General features: G+C 53.4%; 2 protein-coding genes across 2 annotated transcripts in view; one reads left to right on the top strand and one right to left on the bottom strand.

Moving 5' to 3' along the window:
• The first annotated feature begins 9,313 nt into the window (after window positions 1–9,313).
• On the top strand, window positions 9,314–15,073 carry HSD11B2 (hydroxysteroid 11-beta dehydrogenase 2). Its single transcript, XM_010962473.3, has 5 exons — window positions 9,314–9,720; window positions 13,144–13,356; window positions 13,478–13,663; window positions 13,771–13,908; window positions 14,122–15,073. The coding sequence occupies exons 1-5, from the start codon at window positions 9,456–9,458 to the stop codon at window positions 14,532–14,534; spliced, it is 1,215 nt and encodes a 404-aa protein (XP_010960775.3). The 5' UTR covers window positions 9,314–9,455; the 3' UTR covers window positions 14,535–15,073.
• A 501-nt stretch (window positions 15,074–15,574) lies between these two features.
• The window catches only part of ATP6V0D1 (ATPase H+ transporting V0 subunit d1), a 38,816-nt gene continuing 36,230 nt past the window's right edge, over window positions 15,575–18,160 (bottom strand). Inside the window, exons 5-8 of the mRNA XM_010962474.3 lie at window positions 16,758–16,835; window positions 16,454–16,630; window positions 16,268–16,345; window positions 15,575–16,171 (exon numbers count right to left, since the gene is read on the bottom strand). Of these exons, the coding sequence (XP_010960776.1) occupies window positions 16,010–16,171; window positions 16,268–16,345; window positions 16,454–16,630; window positions 16,758–16,835 (495 nt within the window). The 3' untranslated portion in view covers window positions 15,575–16,009. The remainder of the gene's footprint in view (window positions 16,172–16,267; window positions 16,346–16,453; window positions 16,631–16,757; window positions 16,836–18,160) is intronic.

Below are 18,160 nucleotides of genomic sequence, written 5' to 3'. Positions count from 1 at the left end.
AGATATGATAAGGACCTTGAGATGTGGGAGATTATCCTGGATTATCTAGGTGGGCTCAGTGTAATCACAGGGCCTTTATAAGAGGGAGTCATAAGGAGCAAAGTGGGAGGAGATGTGATGATGAAAGCAGAGGCCAGAGAGATTTGAAGACATTATAATTCTGGCTTTGAAGATGGAGGAAGAAGCCATGAGCCAAAAGGTGTCCTGTAGAACCTGGAAAAAGCAAGGAAACAGATTTACCCCTAGAGTCCCCAGAAGGAACCAGTCAGCTGACACTTTGACTTTAGCCCAGTGAGATCCATTTCAAACTTCTGACTGCCAGAACTGTAACATAATAAATTTGTATTATTTTAAGCCACTGAATGTGCAGCACTTTGTTGTATCAGCAATAGGAAACTAATACAGTGGGCTTCAAATAGGACTAAGCACACACGCATTTAACCAATTAAAGCTGTTTCATTTGAAACAAAAATGAGTGCTTAGATTCCTTAGATGTCTGTCTGAGTGACTGCAGGCCAAACTGTCTGAAAAGAAGACTCCCTCTGGCCAAATCTGCTTCTTAACAGCACAGGCAGTTTGATGGTGTTCTGAGTCTGTCATTGTGGTGTGGTTCCCAATCCAGAACCTGACACTACCCAGGGCATCACCTACTGAGGAATCAGGCCACACATTGCTAATACCACCTCATCAGCCTTCTGTTTAAGATACTTCCAGGGCTTCTTTTTGCCTTTAGGATCAATTGAAATGCCAAAGTATGGCTTTCAAAGCCCAGCTCAGCAAGCTCCTGTCCGCCTCCTTGTCCCTGTCCTCTGATAGGATTGTACATCTCCTGGAACCCAAAGCATTCCCTCCCACCCCTAGGCCTTTTTCTACAGGGTCCTGTTTACTTGGATTATAGTTTCAGCCCCTCTTGCCCCCTCTGGCCAGTTTCTATGAAAACATGAGGCACGTTTTTCTGCGATAGAAGTCGGCCCCTCAGGCAGGACTTGTTCCTGCCCAGAGCAGCTGCCCCTGACCAGCAATGCAGGTCTGCCCAGGGTGAACAGCCCAGGCTGTGAGGACAAAAAACCCAACTGTGGTTTAAAGAACCTGTGCACATGAGTGTGAGAAGGTTCCAGGCTAGCTTACGTGACTCTTAGTTGCCAGAAGAGACTGGGTGGCTTATCTTACCCTGGGCTGGATGCAGCAACCTATCCTTAATTAGAGCTAATGTATGCCCAGCCTTCCTGGGACTTGTCACTTGTCCCAGGGCATGTCAGTGGTTACCTGTTTCAGTCCCAGCTCTGCCAGTCACCAGTTGGGCAAATTCCTTAACCTCTCTAAGTTTCAATTTACTCCTTTGTGAAGTGGGAGTAACAATAGTTACTGCATAGGGCCATGATGAGGTCTGAAAACATGGTCCTGCATATGAAGCACACAGAGTGTTCCACTGGTAGCGGACATTGATACATATAATCTAGAGTCTACTTGTCTTTCTACCAGGAAGTGATGCTCCCCATTTCATTAAATAAGAGAATTAAATTTTAATTATCAAATTAGCCTGGTGGGATTGGTTAGCCCCAGCTCTTGCTCTCTGAGTCCATTTAGTCTGGGTCACAGTACCGTTTCCAGTGGGCCCTGGATGAGTCAGCCCATCCACTTGGCTTGTCCCCATGGCCAGCAGCATCTCTTGTCCTGGCAAATGCAGCAGCCTCCTGACTGGTCTTTCTGCTTCTACTGTGGGCTCCCCACTCCCGTCAGCCTATTATCCCCGCAGCTTCAGACTCTCTTTAAAATGAAAAAAAAAAAAAAAAAGTCAAACATTATTTTACTTCCTGCTACAACCTTCAGTGACTCTCCCTGCTCCTCAGGGACTGGTATTTTGATATACTATGAAATTAGAATCAAAACCTTCTCCTCACTGCAGCCTCCAAGACCTCCTTTGCCCCCTGGCTCCAGCTGATCTCTACAGCCTGATAGCCTCCTTTTCCTCGAAGGACGAGGCTCCCTCTTAAACTAGGGACCTTTGCACGTGATGCTGTTGCTACCTGGAACATCACTTCCTCCGGGAAAGCTTTTTCTGACCCTCAGAATAGAAGTCATCACTCCCACAGCACTGTGAGACTCTGCTTTCTAGTTCCTTCTATCAGTAGTGGCTTCCTAATTATATAGTGATCTGATTAGGGGCTGTTCTCCAGCCAGATGGAGAGACCACAAGGGGAGGAATATTTATTTAGCTCACCACCACTTCCCTAAGCACAGAGCCTGGAACACAGTAATCATTCAACAGATGTTTGTTGAATGAATAAAGAATGGGACAAACAAATGAAAGGATAAAACTACTTAATAGGAATTCTTTTGTGAAGCCTTTTGTAAAGTAAATAATACTTGTTGAATTATTTTTGGTGTAAAAATTGACTTTCCTACATTATGATCCCTTCATAATAGTAAATCTATTTTTCCCATGTCACTTGTAAAGATTGTTTTTATTTGCTACATTTAAGACATTTTCCTCCCATTAATTTTTCCTTGTTAATCATCTTTTATGACTACTTTGTGCTTTAAGAAATTTATTTAGAATATTATCTCAGCTTTGTTGGTGAGAAGACTCTGGCAGCTTTCACTGTTGACTATAATCAGCGCAGCTTGGAACACGATGTCACCCTTTCAGAACTCTCTCAGACCTAGATAAAACTTATTTTGTGTCTCCAGTTGGGGACAAGGTGCTTGGAAACAGTACCTTATGCAACAGAGCTGATTCAGGGCCATCCCTCAGAGGCAAATGAAATAAAAATCATGGTGTGTGGAAAATGTACCCTCAGTGTCCTAGGAACCAAAGATTTTAAAGCTTCTCTGCCAGTAATACAGTTTTTATTTTATGTTTCTTGGAAAACCGAAGGCTTGTATTTACCACATGTGTTACCTAAGATGCAGAAAGGGGATAAAAAGGTACCCTGCGCTGGTAAGGATTTCCATGGCAGCCTGGTCAAAGCCACCCTCTTTGCAACTGGCCTCCACCTAGCCTTGCACATGATCCCTGGGGAGGGGTATTTCTATTCAGCATGAAATCTTTTTGCTTGCTCGTTTCTATGGGGAATAGTACATGCGTGCAAAGTTGTTGGCTGTTCTTACTTTATTTCAGAAATGTACAGGGCTGAGGCACCTGAATTTTTCCTTGAATACTTTAAAGCAAATTATACGCTGGAACCTTTCATGCCTGCTCCCAGAGGAATTTCCTTTGAGTGTTCATATCGCAAAAGCTTGTGTAACCTGACACAATTATCTAAAAAGCCTTGTAATCCAAAAGAACAGAGTTCTGAGCTAGGAATGAAGGTCGGAACTGGGAAAGAAGCGTTCTCCCCTGCCTGGGGACTAGGTCATGCTTCACCATGACAGTGCTTAATTCACGCACCAAAGAAATATGTTAACCTCCTGGCACTGTGACCGGTGGGTAGTATACTTGCTTATCTCTCTGAACAAGGAATCTCTTGATGAGGTGCTTGAGGGGCATTACAAAGCCTTAGACCTGGCTGGCGGTTAAAAATATTTCTATAACCACCTTGAGAAACTGGTCTTCCCAGGATGAAAGCAAGAGCACTTGGGCCCCTTCCAGGGGAGAACCCTCTCCACTGACTCAAAAATCAACCCATCCTGAGAGCTGGGGTCTCACGCCAGCAGTTAGCACTGCAAGGGGGCTGCGGGGTAGGAGGATGTCTGGAATCCATATTTTCACCAAGTGGTTGGTCCAGGTGATTCTGACTCAAGCCCAGCTCAATCTCCAATTCAAGGGAGAAGGAAGGAGAGTGAGGACACTGTAAGTGGAGACTTAAAACCGGGGCTCTACCGGGAGATGACCCCTTGTTTCCGAAAGCCCTTTTGCCAAGACGCTTCTTTCTCCTCTTTTTGTTTTCATTTTTAGAAATCCCAGCTCCACTCTCTATTTGCATACCAGCGGTGAGGGACCTCCAAGGAGAATAGGCACCACTCATAGGTGGTTGGCTTTTCAAGGAATTCGCTGGAGAAAATTGTAGGCAAGGCAGGGAACAACCCCCACCCCTCCTCCATCTGGTTTCAGTTTATTTAAAAAAACAACACACACAGGCCTCCCCACCAGCAATCAGAAAGCAGCCACAGCTTCCCCAGGGGGTGTATTAGCCACGAGGGGCGGGGCTGAATTATGTATATGCAAATAAATTAAATCAGTCAGCCAACAGCAACTAAATTTTGTATCTTTTCTTGGCAGTTGTTCTGCGAAGAAAAGGTCTGAATCGGGGTGATGGAAGCTGTAAGGAAGCAAGTTTTGGTATTGGTTTTAACAACTTGCCTTAATTCTAATCCAGAAGCAAATTTTAAAAGATTGATAGTCCTTTGCCTAGGTATTGCCAACCTCCTAGGCTGAAGGCCAGGGGACAGTGCTGCCTTAGTCAGGAGCAGAGTGTCTGGAAGGCTGAGTTACCTAGGGCATGTCACTTTACCTCTCGGAGTCTGTTTCTTATGTATAAAATGGTAACACCTGCTTCATAGGGATGATATGAGGATAGTAAATAAAATTAAGTACAAGCAGGCAGAACACAAGGACTGGCATTCAGCAAGCACACAGTAAATGTGACAAATGATTATGAATAACTCAAAACCAAATTGCAGGACTCAAGAAGACCAGTTTCACCTGGAGTCAGCCAAGCTCTCCCAGCAAGTGTTTTCAGCTGGGGCTTGCCTTTCCCCTGGGGCTGGTCAAGAAAAACCTTCAGAGCAAATTTGCTAAGTGTTTTCCAAACTCGAGGGCCCTAATCCCCAAATATCTGCCTTCAATCTTGGAGGCAAAAGAAAAGAAGTTCAGAGGAGGGTGCCAGCCAGTTTGAAAACATCAGTGATACTCTTGGCTTCCTGCATCTCCCCACCCCCATCCCTGGTAACTGAGGGGCCTGACTACCAGGTGCACAGCCTAGATGAGAGGGAGGGGGTACTCAGTTCATGCCCAGGAGTCAGCAGTCTCCCAGGCTTTTGTGTCACATGAGTGATGTGCTGGAGACCACAGGCACTCAGCTGCCTCTGGGCTCAGCCCTCGCATGTCCACAAGCATTCTGGGCTCAGTTTATACAAAACAGACCTCTGCTTTTGTCCCTCATGTGGATGCTCCAACAGGACTCCCAGCCTCCCCTCTTCTCCCATCCCCAAACCAGACAGGGGTCTTATTTGTTCAAGACCATTACCAGCTCTTCTTTGCCCTCAGAATGAAGTCTAAGAGGCCACGTGTGGCAAACATAGCGCTACATTAACACAGTTCTCAAGAGCCCAGATTTTGGGCTCTGGTACACCTGAGTTTGAGACCCTGAACAATTTTCTTAGCCTCTGGAAGCCTCAGTTTCCTTGAATGTAAAATAGTAATGATGGTACCTACTACAAAAGGCTATTGTAAGTCCTCTATAAACAACCCAGGGCTTGGGACAGAGCAAGAGGCTTGGAGGCCAGTGCGTGGAATAAAGATTGAGGATGAGGTGGGGAAGTGGTGGCTGCCAGAACTAGGGAAGATGATGAGAACCATCTTTGGACATGCCAAGTGTAAGGGGCCTATGGGTGTCCCAGAGAGGCATCCAGGGGCAGCTGGACACATGGGCTTGGAGTTAAGAGCAAGGCTTGGCTGGAAAATAGTGTGGGAGTCACCAGCATGTGAGGACAAAAATGAGGTCATGGTGAGGGAGAGACTGAGCATGAGGCCTCCACAGTCAGAGGTTCACCCACAAGGAACAGAAGCTCATGAAAGAGGCAGAGAGGAAGAGCCAGAGAGGTAGGAAGAAATCCAGCAGCAGTGGCTTTGCAGACACCAAAGGGAGAAAGGGCGTAGGGTAGTGAGGAATAGCCAGAAGTGCAGAGACATCCAGGAAGCCATGTTAACTGAAAGCAAAGATGTGTCCATGGTATTCAGGGACTAGGATGTCATTCACTGGTAACCTTTGGTGTGGTTGGGAGTGGGAGCAAACTCAGAGCTGGAGTTGTGGAGAAGAGAGTAGAGATGGTGACTGCTGATAGTTTTAGAGAAATGTGGCTGAGAATGGGGACAGGGGGAGAACATGAGAACAATGCTTGAGGAAAGAGATATAGGATTGAGGTAGGAGAAGTTCTTTATTATGATTACCAGAAGGAGAGGCCAGAGCTGGTGTGAATGCTGCTGGGAAGGAGCCAATGTTTAGTTATTATATCCAAGGTGCCCAGCACAGGGCCTGGCATGCAGTAGGAACTCAATAAAATCTTGTTGTCTTTGAGGATGGGGAAGGATGGGGTCTGGAACTTGGGGTGGAGGTACTGGTCATTGGCAGGAAGAGGTTCCCTTCTGCCATTGTGCCAGGAGGGAGGGATGGTCGGGGTGCCAGGGGTGAGCAGAGTGCAGGGCAGGGCCTCCTTGGGCCTCTGCTGCCTCTGAGCCTGACCACAGAGAAAGGAAGAAGTGATAAGAGAGTGTTTGGCTCAAGAAACCCCAATGTGGTCAGGGAACAGAGCATGAACTTTTGGAGAGTGCTACTTGGCAACTCTCTCCCCAATACCCCTATTTCTGTTCCCAGCATCCTCAAATCCAGCTGTCACCTTCACTTTATCCCCTTCAGAGCCGTGCCCTCCCCAAAGGCCAGCAGATGGTGCCAGTGAGCTGCTGGACTCAGATGGAGCAGAACAGAGCTGGCCTGCCAGACCCCACTCACCCCATGGCCTCCCAGAGCCTGGGGCATGCTAAAGGTTTGACTCCCCAGGTTCCTGACTAAGGGGGTTGAGGGAGCAGGACTAAGGACTAAAGGAGACTATGGGCTTTGGGCTTCGGGGTGGGGTGGTTCAGGGGCTCTGCTCCTTCTGGTTGCCCTTCATTCCTCTACCCCTGCCAGGCCCTGTCTTATCTGCTGGGGCTCCTACCCTCTGCCCCCCTCCCTTCTTTTCTCTGGAGGCCCCTGCCAGCCCAGACTTCTGGTTCTGGCAGAGGCTGGTTCTCTGCCCTTGGGCAGGCACAACCTGGCACCAGGCCTCAGACAGGGCTGGGCCAGCCCCTCCCAGCCATGACTGCCTGAACCACCTCCTTTCTACTTCCAGAATGTCTCCACCTGATGAGAAGCAAGGGGTCAGCTGCTGAGGAGGCTACAGGAGGCTAGAGCATAGATCCTGGGAAGGAGGCCTGGCCTCCTAGCCTCCTGGCCTAGAAAGTTGGATGAATTTCAGGGCATAGGGTGTGTTAAATAAAACTGTGGCAGATCATCCAGTCCCACTGGAAACACCCCATGCCCATCCTAACCATCCTATATTCCCCCACTCATTCCCTACACCCCCTCTCAGCAAGACTCTCTCCCCATCTTGGGCTTCCCAGTGAGTCAGGATCCTTCATGTTTCCTTCCCAGGACAGTGTACGATCCTGTTTCCCAGACTCTGTTTTCACCCTACTTTCCCACTTCCACCTCCCTACACTTGGACTCCTGCTCTGACAATTGCTGGTATACCTGTGTGGCCTTGACCTCATTGAAGGCTGTCTGGGATCCCCACCTCACCACCCCTTCTGCATCCCCTCCACAGTTACAAAAGGAAGCCCTTAATGGATGAAGCTGGAGAAACCACAGCCAGACTCTCAGTAGGATGACTAGAGCTAGGGGGGACCCACCTATCCAGGTTCTACAGCTTAGATCAGGAAGCCAGGTCAAGGGTGCTGTGTCCACTTCTGAGACTGAGCCACAGATTTGGGACAACAGCAATCAGCAGGTTTTGGAAAATCAGTGTTTCCCTGAGTTTCCAAAGAATGATACAGACCAAGGGAGAAAGTCACCAAAACACACCACACACACACACACAAATTTACATGGCACAGGGAGAGACACATCATATGTACATGGACAATCTATGGAGCCCATGGATACAAATGTATACAAATACAGGCATACATAGGCACACAAGGTCATGTACCCAAGGTCAGGCACACACACCCTCCCCAGGCAAGTCCGGCCTCCCAGGACCAGGGCTGGCCTGTCATCTGTACTTACAGGGGGAGGAATAGGTGGAAGCACAGAAGTGGCTCTGGGAAGGACTTGGTTCCTCCACCCAGAGCCTCTCCCCTTAAGTGGGTCTGACTCCCAGTCCCTCCCTGAGATTCCTCTGGCCCACCAGGGGGCCATGCCTGGGTGGCACAGAAGGCTTTGGAGGAGGCATTGCCTTGAAGCCCTGGCACAGAGCCTGAGCATCTAAGATAGAGAAAGGGCAACAGGGCTGGGAGGAGTCCTAGTATAGGCATGCATGAGGCACCAGGCAAGGGTCCATATGAAGTAGGGACCTCCTCTGCCATGAGCTGCACCTACTGACTTCAGCATAGAGCCTGGAAGCCAGGTACTGGCACCAACTCCTGGCATGGATGCCAAGCACAGGGTGCCAGACACGGGGGTGGGCAGGGTGGGGGGGCCACCGGGCCACACACAAACACAGACCTTCATACACACAGGCAGGGAAATGCACTCACATTCATTTATTTTATACCCAGGGGAATCCTGGAAGCAGGTTAAGGATCTCCTAGAGGTTGCCCTCGCTGACTCCACAGGTGTCCCCAATGGCCTGCCTCTTGGAGTCCCTGGAGTTGAAGGGTGGGCTGGAGTTAATGTGAGGCCTAGATGCTTCCACGGACCCCCCTTTCCCTTCACAGCACACACACCCACACACATACGCTTGTGTGGCAGGAGCGGGTGGGGTTGGTGCAACCCCAGAGCTGGAAAGTGGAAGGAAGGGGAAAGGCAGGTCAAAGACGCCCGAGAACCCAGGCGGTCATCCTGCTCCCCACAGCCTCATTTGGTGGCTGCAGGCAGCTTAGGTGTAAGCACGTGTCAGGACGTGTGTGCTAGGGACCTGCAGCTGTGCAAGGCGTGGGAGTATAGTGCATGTGCCGGCGTTGGCGGCGGCTGCTGGGTGAGGGCTGGTTGGTTCCCCGCGGCCACGGCGGTGCTGTCAGCATGGGGAGCTTGGATGGAGGCTGTGCGTGTCCTCAGATGTCCCAAGCAAGTGTGAGCTGGATGTGCTCACCTAGGAAAGGCGGTTCAGCAGCTCAGGGCGCGTGTGTCGGGGCGCAGGGGTGAGCGGATGCAGGGCACCAGGGTTAGAGGCCGGCGGTAGGCTGCTGCTCCTCCAGCAGTAACTTTGCGACTTGGTTCCGGCTTCTTCGAAAGCGGATCTGGCCGCGTGAGCGGGGCAGAGGGCGGGGGTGTAGAGGTGGGGGGCACCTGTCGGGCAGAGGTGCAGGGTGAGAAGTAAAGGAAAGCCTCGCCCTTTCCCCGCCTCCGCTCCGCCCTCTCCCCGCCCCCGGGCTCCTTATAAGCTCGGCCCGAGGGTGAACAGAGAAAGCGAGTATCCCTCCTGCCCCTGGCTGGTCCTCTGCTGCGACCCCGTGCCCCTCGTCTCGGCCCCGAGTTCCAGTCCCTGCTCTCTGGCCCGCCCCCTGCCCCACCCCGGCCCAGCCCGTCCCAGCCGCCATGGAGAGCTGGCCTTGGCCGTCGGGCGGCGCCTGGCTGCTCGTGGCCGCCCGTGCCCTGCTGCAGCTGCTGCGCGCAGACCTGCGTCTGGGCCGCCCGCTGCTGGCTGCGCTGGCGTTGCTGGCCGCGCTCGACTGGCTGTGCCAGCGCCTGCTGCCCCCGCTGGCCGCACTTGCCGTGCTGGCCGCCACCGGCTGGATCGTGTTGTCCCGCCTGGCGCGCTCGCCGCGCCTGCCGGTGGCGACTCGCGCGGTGCTCATCACCGGTGAGTGCGCAGGGCGCGGAGCAGCGAGACTCCAGGTTCGAGGGCGGGACCGGACACCTAGAGGGCTCCCCGTGGGGATACCAAGGCAAGGCGGGACCTCTAGCGCAGGAGTGGAAGAGTCCCCCTCCCCTGGGTGCAGGAAGTGAGCCAAGTGGGAAGCGCAGGGCACCTCCCCAAGTCCGGGTTAACTACCTGAGGCTTCAAGGGTGTTAGAGGAAAATGAGGTAGGGAGTGGGCGGGTGCGCAGGGGAAACCGGTGGCTGAGAAAGTAGGAGCCTCCTGGGATTTATGCTATGCCCCTCTCCAAGAGAGCAGTCTTTGGACAGGGAATACTGCTCTGAGGGACTTTAAAGGATGATCACTCCTTGAAGTCTTCCTAACATCCCCACGTGGGAGGTCCCTTCTCCTCTTCCCTGGGATGGGAGGAAGAGGCTTCGATGGAGAGTTGGGACTCCCTCCCCCTAATTGGCTGGGCTCCTTGGAGTCCAGAAAAGCTTGAAATCATCATGAGGGACAGCTGGACATTAAGCTGCCTCTCAGATCCCACCACCAACCGTTGAACTGCTGAAGTAGCTGTCCAGAGTCTGCACCTAGGACCATCCCTCCTGGTCCTCTGTGCCGAGGTCTTAGAGAGTTGAGCTCAGGTACCTCTGCCTGCCTGACTGAGCTCCCTTTGTCTGGAGCAAGGAATAAATCTGTCAGCAGGAGGGAATGGGGAGCTGAGGCCCAGCCAGAAGTGGGGAAAGGGAGAAAGATTAGGGGGCACTGGCTCCACTGTATTGGGAAGGGGCAGTATAGTCTCTCCTCTAACCCCCATGCCTTTGGACAGGTGCTTTGGGCTCTGCCCTTTCACTGGGCCTGGGCTGGGGGCACCAGACTGGCTGCTCAGAAATCTCAGTCCAGTAGACTGAGGCCCTGCATGATCAGATGGAGCTGGGAGAACTTCCCAGAGGAGGCCATCCTTGAGCTGGGCCTCAGAGGATGAGCAGAGACAGGCAGAGTGTGGAAGATGTTTTAGATCAGATGAAAGATGTGGGACAAAGGCTTGAAGCAAGAATGAGGTTGGCCTGGGTAGGGGGCAGTCAGTAACCAATCTGGCTTCTGGGATGTGGTGGGATGTGAGGTTGTTTCCTTGGAAGGGGCCTTGAATGCTAGGCAAGTAGCCAGAATGTGCTAAGGCAGGGTGAGGGTGGCATCAAGGTTTGGGCTTTGGGAAAGATGGCAGAGACAGAGCAGGGCTCAGGCTGGATGGGAGAGACCTAAGTTCAGGGTGCAGTGAGAAGCTTCAAGGGACCCCAGTTTTAGGAGTCTGAGAAAGGAAAGATGACAGACCTCCTGGTATGAAGCAGGGACTAGGTTGTGAGCTCTGCTCCCAGGGACAGGGCATCTCCTTCCCTGCCTTCTAATTAATGAGCTGCCTCAACAGGAACCAGGCCATCTGTAGATACTAGTGATCCAGGGCAGTCTTTCCTGAAATCTCACCTCAGGCCTTTGTGTTGCTGCTGTTACATCTCCTAGCCTTGAGCCTGAGAGTGAAGTGAGAGGAGGGATGCCTTCTGTGACTTGGGCTTCCTCCAGCTGTGGTTGCAAAGCCCCACAGGAGGAGAAAACTGCCCAGCCCACTTTATCTAAACTTCAGGGGTAGGTCTCCAAGCTTCCCAATGCCCCAAAACTCGGGTTTCCTCTCTCACCACTTGACTGCAAGACAAGTAGGTAATCAGGCCCTGCCTCACCTGCTAGGAACACTGTCTTAAGCCTGCCAGAGCTACCCCCACCCCTCCCTGAGAATGCCCCTGAGAACCACTGGCCAAGGCTACTCCTGGAGCTCAGCCCTGGGGTCAGGGTTTGGGTTGAGTGGCTGGGTAACTTGTGCACACATCTGTGTACTGCTGAGCGGCAGGGGTCTCATGAGAGGGACCCATTGTTGTTCATGGCTCACTGCAGGTAGGTTAGAGGTGTATACAGGTGTCTGAGTTTGCAGGTGAGCAAGAGGGTGTGCAAGGTGTGGGTTGACTGTATTGGAACTGCAGAGCTAAGGTTGTGGGAGGCATCAGTTTCCCTGTGAAGAGCCTGTCTGCTCTGGGAGGGAGCTTAGGCAAAGGACACACACACACACGTGCTCATTTCCCTGCCCCTGACCAGACTTGCCCAGGAAGGACTCCTCAGTTGGGTCTGACTGGTGAGTCCCCAGTCACACAAAGCCAAGCTTGCAGCTCGCTGCCCCCACCCAGTTTTGTTCTCTGCCTTAGCAGAGGGGGACAGGGCTGAGATGGGGGAAACTGGTTGTGCAGAATCACTTTGCAGCTTCTGCTCAGCAGGATCACCACAGAGGCAGGCTCCAGAGAGCCTCCTCCCTCACTGGTCCTCCCCCTCCCTTAGTTGGCCTACCATGAAGTCAGCATCAGAATGGGAACAATCTAGGAAGCAGGGGCTTATCAGACTCCTACTTGGGCTTTGCCTGGTGGTTCATCTCTCTATATATCTAAGACAGGAAGTTATACATCCCAGAGTGGTAACTGACCTTAGGTCACATTTGATGGGTGTAGGAAAGGATTCTAACACAGGTCTGTTCTCGTCTTCATCCATCATGTCCCTGTCCTAGGGGCAAATGGTGTGGGGCTCAGAGACTGCCCCAGTGTTGCCACTGATTGGAATTCCAAGGGTTGTGGTCAGGGGTGAGGTGGGGATGGGCCTCCAGCTTGCCTAGAGCCTGGAACAATAGTAGAGGGTGTTGAGGCTGGAAAGGAGGGTCAGGCTCAGATTGTACAGGGCCTGGATGTTTGGAGCAGAGACTTCAGCTTCATCCTAAAGGCTGTGGGGAGCCTTGGAGAGGTTTTCACTAGCAGAGTGATATTGTCATTTTTGGAAGGATCCCTCTGGCTGCTTAGGTAGAGAATGGATTCCAGGGGGCAAGATGGGACAGAACTATAAAAGAGGCAGCTTCAGTGTCCAGGTAAGAGGAAGCAGCCTGGGCAAGGGCAGTGAGAAAAGAAGGGAGGCTGTGTAGTAATACTGCATGTGAGCTGAGGCCTGATATCAAGCAGGCAGAAGGACATCAGGGCTGGGACTGGGTCTCAAGCTGATATATGACACAGTCCTGACCTTACTCTGTGCTGGCTGAGTGACTTTGGGGAGCAACTTAGCACTACTAGGTCTCAGCTTCCTCAGCTGTAGTGGGGATCGTTAGCCAGGTTTGGTGGGGTAGCTACGAGGAGTCAGGAGATGACAATTGTGAAAGTGTTGGTATTAAGGTGCTCAGCCAAAGGGACAAAGCCTGCCCGAGATGGGCCTAGGAAAGAAGGGATGGCTGCTGACTGCTAATGGGGTTGGGTGTCAGAGGCCTGGATCCCATCCAGACCATTGTGACCACTGGGGCTGGACTAAGCCACAGTGGGAGTTCACTTGCTGTCCTTCCCTGGCCAGGTTGTGACTCTGGTTTCGGCAAGGCGACGGCCAAGAAGCTAGACGCCATGGGCTTCACAGTACTGGCCACCGTGCTGAAGTTGGATAGCCCTGGTGCCCTAGAGCTGCAAGCCTGCTGTTCCCCTCGTCTAAAGCTGCTGCAGATGGACCTGACCAAGCCAGCGGACATTAGCCGCACACTGGAGTTCACCAAGACCCACACTGCTAGCACAGGTCAGGAGGCTCAGCTCCACCAGGAAAGGGTGTGGCTCGGTGGGTGTGAGAAAGTCAGTCAGGGTTTGAAGGTTTGCTGCTGGGCTGATCCACAGCTTCCCTCCTGGCTTCATGCCCTCAGGTCTGTGGGGCCTGGTCAACAATGCGGGCCAGAACATCCTTGTGGCCGATGCGGAGCTGTCTCCAGTGGCCACATTCCGCAACAGCATGGAGGTGAACTTCTTCGGTGCGCTTGAGCTGACCAAGGGCCTCTTGCCTCTGCTACGCCGTTCGAGAGGTCGCATCGTGACTGTGAGCAGCCCAGCAGGTGAGTGCCCTCCCACACTGGAGCAGGAAAGGTGCCCCAGCAGGGTGGGGAGAGATGCTGAAGACTCTGGCCCAGGCTGAGCTGCCCCACTCCCAATCCATCCCTAGGAGACATGCCATTTCCATGCTTGGCTACCTATGGAACCTCCAAAGCGGCCCTGGCATTACTCATGGACACATTCAGCTGTGAACTTCTGCCCTGGGGGATCAAAGTCAGCATCATCCAGCCTGCCTGCTTCAAGACAGGTGAGGTTTGGGGATTTTGGGGTGGGGCCTGGGTGGGGTTGTGGGGGAGAGGGGGAAAGCGGGGATGAGCATGGTCCTACCTGGAGTGAGGTTGGGTCTGAGGAATGGGCATAGCTTTGGCTAGGGACAGGTCTCAGGTTGTGGGTTAGATACCTGGGTCTGGCTTTGGCTTCCCTAACTGATCCCACTCTGGCCTTACCACTCCTTCCCCAGAGTCAGTGCAAAATGTGGACCAGTGGGAAGAGCGCAAGCGGCAACTGCTGGCCAACCTGCCCCGAGAGCTGCTGCAGGCCTACGGTGAGGACTATGTTGAGCACTTGAGTGGGCAGTTCCTGCATAGTCTGAGCCAGGCACTGCCAGACCTCAGCCCGGTCGTAGATGCCATCACCGATGCACTGCTGGCGGTTCAGCCACACCACCGCTATTACCCAGGCCATGGCCTGGGAATCATGTACTTCATCCACTACTACCTGCCTGAGGGCCTGCGGCGCCGTTTCCTGCAGTCCTTCTTCATCAGTCCCTCTGTGCCAAGAGCACTGCAGCCTGGCCAGCCCAGCCTTACCTCTGCCCAGGATGTAGCTCACGGCCCAGACCCAAACCCCAGCCCTTCCCCCACTGCCCAATGAGCAGTGTGTGCTCATAGCTGCTCCAGCAAAGGAGGTCCCATCTGCCCTTAGTCCTCCCCTGGGCATTCTGACCCCCAGGTCTATCCTAGATCCTGACCTAAGAGACCGAAGTCCCACCCACTGCTGATGTCACAGGGCAGGCCTGGTGAGGTGAGGCCTCCCAGTGAACCTCTGGGCCTCTTCTGCTTCATGAGCCCAAACAGACCCTCCTGGGCACAAGGCTCCACTACACAGCTTGGAGAACCCAGCTGGATGGGGAGTTCTGTGCAAGACTTAACTGTAGCCTTTGACAGGATCCTGCAGACAGTGCTCTGCAAACTAAGGAGTAATTGGGTAGGTTGGGGACTCCCTCAGGATTATTTCTCGGCACCAGTGCCTCATGCCATGATTCAAAGGGTGAATCCTAACTGTTTCTTGACTGGCTCAAGAATTAGGGCCCTGACCACCCACCCAAGCCCCCAAAGCCACAGGGAGGCTGCAAACCCTACTTGCCTGATCGCCACTTTTGGAATAAAGACAAATTTTTATTTCTCCTAGAATGGGGAGATGCTATGTTTGGAGGAGGTGACTGCCTACGTAACATGCTGTGGCTGTGTGACAGCCTGGAAACTGCCTGGGGAACCACTGAGCACAGAGGCTGAAGCTCTGGACAGATTCCAGTTTACACTTAACCCCTTCAGCTACTTTGGGCCGATCATGTATCCATGGTTTGGGTTTCCTCATAGTGAAATGGGGACAATAACCCTGGCCAAGGGAGTTGTGGAGCTCAGTGAAGCAAACAGGGAGGCCTGGGGGCTCTCCAGGGTCAGGACCCAGCTACACAGGCCTGTCAGAGCCTCCAGCAGAGGAAGAGGCTATCCTCGCCTGACTTCCCCCACCCTGCGGAATCTGGCCGCACGGGGAGAGGGCCAGCCTGGAGCTGCCAACTGAGGAAGGGAGGTAGAAGGCTTAGATGGGGATGGGCTCAGCAAGAGTGGGGCCTGAGCATAGCTGGGGATCTGGGAAGACTAGGACCCAAAGGAGACAGAAGACAGCTGGGCTTAGAGAGGGCAGTTTTTATTGTCCCTGAGGGGCAGCGCTACTTCCCCTACACCCCAAGGACACACACACTCTATCCTGCCCCTGGGCCATGGCTCTAGGGGGACCCACTGAGGGGAGAGGAAGCTCACGCTGCCCCCAGGGGTTCTCAGGTTAGGGAAGGACACAAAAGTGACCACATGCTTCTCAGACATGTCAGTGGCTGTAAACATAGGGCTGAGGGGGCCTCCTTGCTCTGGAGGTGAGGGACTTGGTCCATCCTTGGTAGGGGGAACAGGTGCCCAGCCCCTTTTCAGGCCCAAGAGCAGTCACAGAGAGGGTCAGGGAAGCCAGGAAGCCGCCAGGACAGTGTGCTACCCCCCAGGCAGGTAGGTGAGCCATGAGCTTTGTCACAGCACACACAGACACACACATGTGGGGAGCCATGGGCCAGGGTGCTAGAATATGGGGATGTAGTTGTCAATCTTGGCGCGGTGGCGCTGGGCGATGCACTCGGCAATCCATACAATGTTGCGACACTCCTGCTCCTTGAGCTTCACAAAGGCATAGAAAACACCAAAGTGGAACTGGTTCAGGAAGGCCAACTTGTTCAGTTTCACCTGCGGACAGAGGCAGAAGTGGTGTGTAGGTGGCCGTGACCAAAGTCAGGCCTAAGCCACCAACCCCTCCCTATGACAGGCAGGCCTGGCACTCACCTCGTGCTCAAAGAATCGGTCCTCCAGGGTCTTGTCTCCGGGGTTGCTGCCTGCGCCCTCGAAGAGCAGCTTGTACTCCTGGCCCAGGGGAGTCGGGGGAAGCATGAGTACGAGGGTGCTGTTAGGTATGGGGTGAGGATGTTGATGCCAACATGCCTGCCCACCTCCTACAGCCAGGGCACTCACCGGGTAGTAGTCGGCCACGTTCTTGACCTGCTCATAGTCATCAGCCCGAGCCAGCTGGGCCAGGCCCTCAGGGTAGAGCCGTCCGCAGTGCGGAAAGAGCTTGGCACGGTCCTCCTTGGACAGCTCTGTGCCGAAGGAGTTGATGGTGATGATGAAGGCGCGGCGATCTGCTTCAAACTGTGGGGCCAGTGCACAGGCAAGGAGAGAGGGGTAGGGAGGGATGCAGTAGCCAGTCAGTTGGCAGGGCTTCTCCCAGGTCAGGGCTATAGGGGACTAGCAGGCGGAAGGGTGAACAGACACTCACCTCCAGGATGGGGCACATAGCGTCAGCTGTGGTCCCTCCCAGTAGGGTGCAGAACTTGTAGAAGGACTCCAGGTAGGCCTGTGCAGAGCATTGGACTTGCTCAGTCTGGGTAGGGAGGCTTGGGGGGGCTTGTCAGGCATCCTCCACACAGTTCCCTCCTTCCCTCCCTGGCCCCTTTCATGGTGAATCCAAACATTACACCCATGGATTGACCAGGGCAGCACCCATGTCAAAGCCCTGAACATCCACAGATTTCCAACTGTTAATCAGCCAAGCAGCAGTGGCCTGCTGCCTCCCTTGACCCAGCAGTGACAGAGCAATTTCTGGTCAATTGTCTGCTTAATGGTATGGTGTCCCTCACACCCTCATCCCACAGAGGACTAGGCTCAGAGAAGGATTCTGTCTTCCCCCTGCTGCTCTACCTGCCTTTCCCCCAAATTTCTCTTCAGCCTCAGAAAACCATGTGATAATGGGCTAGTGAGGAATGTGATAATGGGCCAGAGAGTTCAAGGAGATGGCCTGGACTGGGTGCCCTGGCCCCTCTCAGTAGCCCACCTTAAAGAGCACCTCCTCTTTCTCCCATCCCCCAGGTAGTTCCCAGGCATCACACAGCAGGAACCAAACTGTCAGCACAGTTCCCGCTGAGGGATGGTTATTGCCCGCACGGACGTCAGCCCTGCAGTGCGATGGCTAGACACGCAGACTGCTGGCAGGAACAAGCACTTCCTGCCCAGGCAAATTGGATCTGCCGGGCATGAGGAGAAGCCAGGTCAGCCCAGGCCTCAGTTTCCTCCCAGGACTCACTCCTGAAACCAGCTGGGCCAGTCTTCTGTCCCAGAACCTCTCCATGTCAAGGAAGTGGTGACAGGCTCATGGCCCCGGGGGAGTTGCTTTTACTCAGACCATCCTGGGTACCACAAGCCATGGGGACTCTAGCTCCACAGGCTGGAGACTATTCTTCTGAGCTGGGAGTGAGAGCTAGGAGACAGGGAAAGCTTTCTATGCCAAGGTCTGCCCTCCAACGTGCAGAGAACTTTCCATCCACCACTCGTTGATGTGAGCCACTGGTTCTACTGCCCTAAGAGCAGAGGTGAGATGGGGCCTGGGAGTCCATGAGCCCAGGCCAAGCCTAGGCAGCAGCACTGGGCAAGCTGGGCCCAGGGGAAGACCTGAGGTAACCACTGGGGTTGCAAGAAACAAAAGTCTAGGACAGGTCAGAGAGTAAGAAGCCTGGAAGGGGAGAGTAGACCACAGCTCAGTGGATCCTAGGAGTCAGAGGGCTTGGGTGGCAGAAACAGCTGCCGATACTCCCTTGGCTTGGTGGTACTGTTTAGTCCTCTGGGACTGTCCCCAGCCACCTCCTTACCTGTGGCCAGTCAAGCTGGCTGTGTCCAAGTCTCCAG

The sequence above is a fragment of the Camelus bactrianus genome, chromosome 9, assembly GCF_048773025.1.
Source record: "Camelus bactrianus isolate YW-2024 breed Bactrian camel chromosome 9, ASM4877302v1, whole genome shotgun sequence".
NCBI classification, from domain to species: Eukaryota; Metazoa; Chordata; class Mammalia; order Artiodactyla; family Camelidae; genus Camelus; species Camelus bactrianus.
The sequence above is the reverse complement of the archived record's forward strand: the minus strand, read 5'-3'. Positions and strand labels throughout refer to the sequence as shown.

Excerpts from the sequence above, each read along its gene's own strand:
- HSD11B2 (XM_010962473.3), top strand. The coding sequence starts at position 9,456 with ATGGAGAGCTGGCCTTGGCCGTCGGGCGGCGCCTGGCTGCTCGTGGCC. Across the intron at positions 9,721-13,143 it reads TCGCGCGGTGCTCATCACCG|GTTGTGACTCTGGTTTCGGC; the intron begins GTGAGTGCGCAG and ends TTCCCTGGCCAG. Across the intron at positions 13,909-14,121 it reads GCCTGCCTGCTTCAAGACAG|AGTCAGTGCAAAATGTGGAC; the intron begins GTGAGGTTTGGG and ends CTCCTTCCCCAG.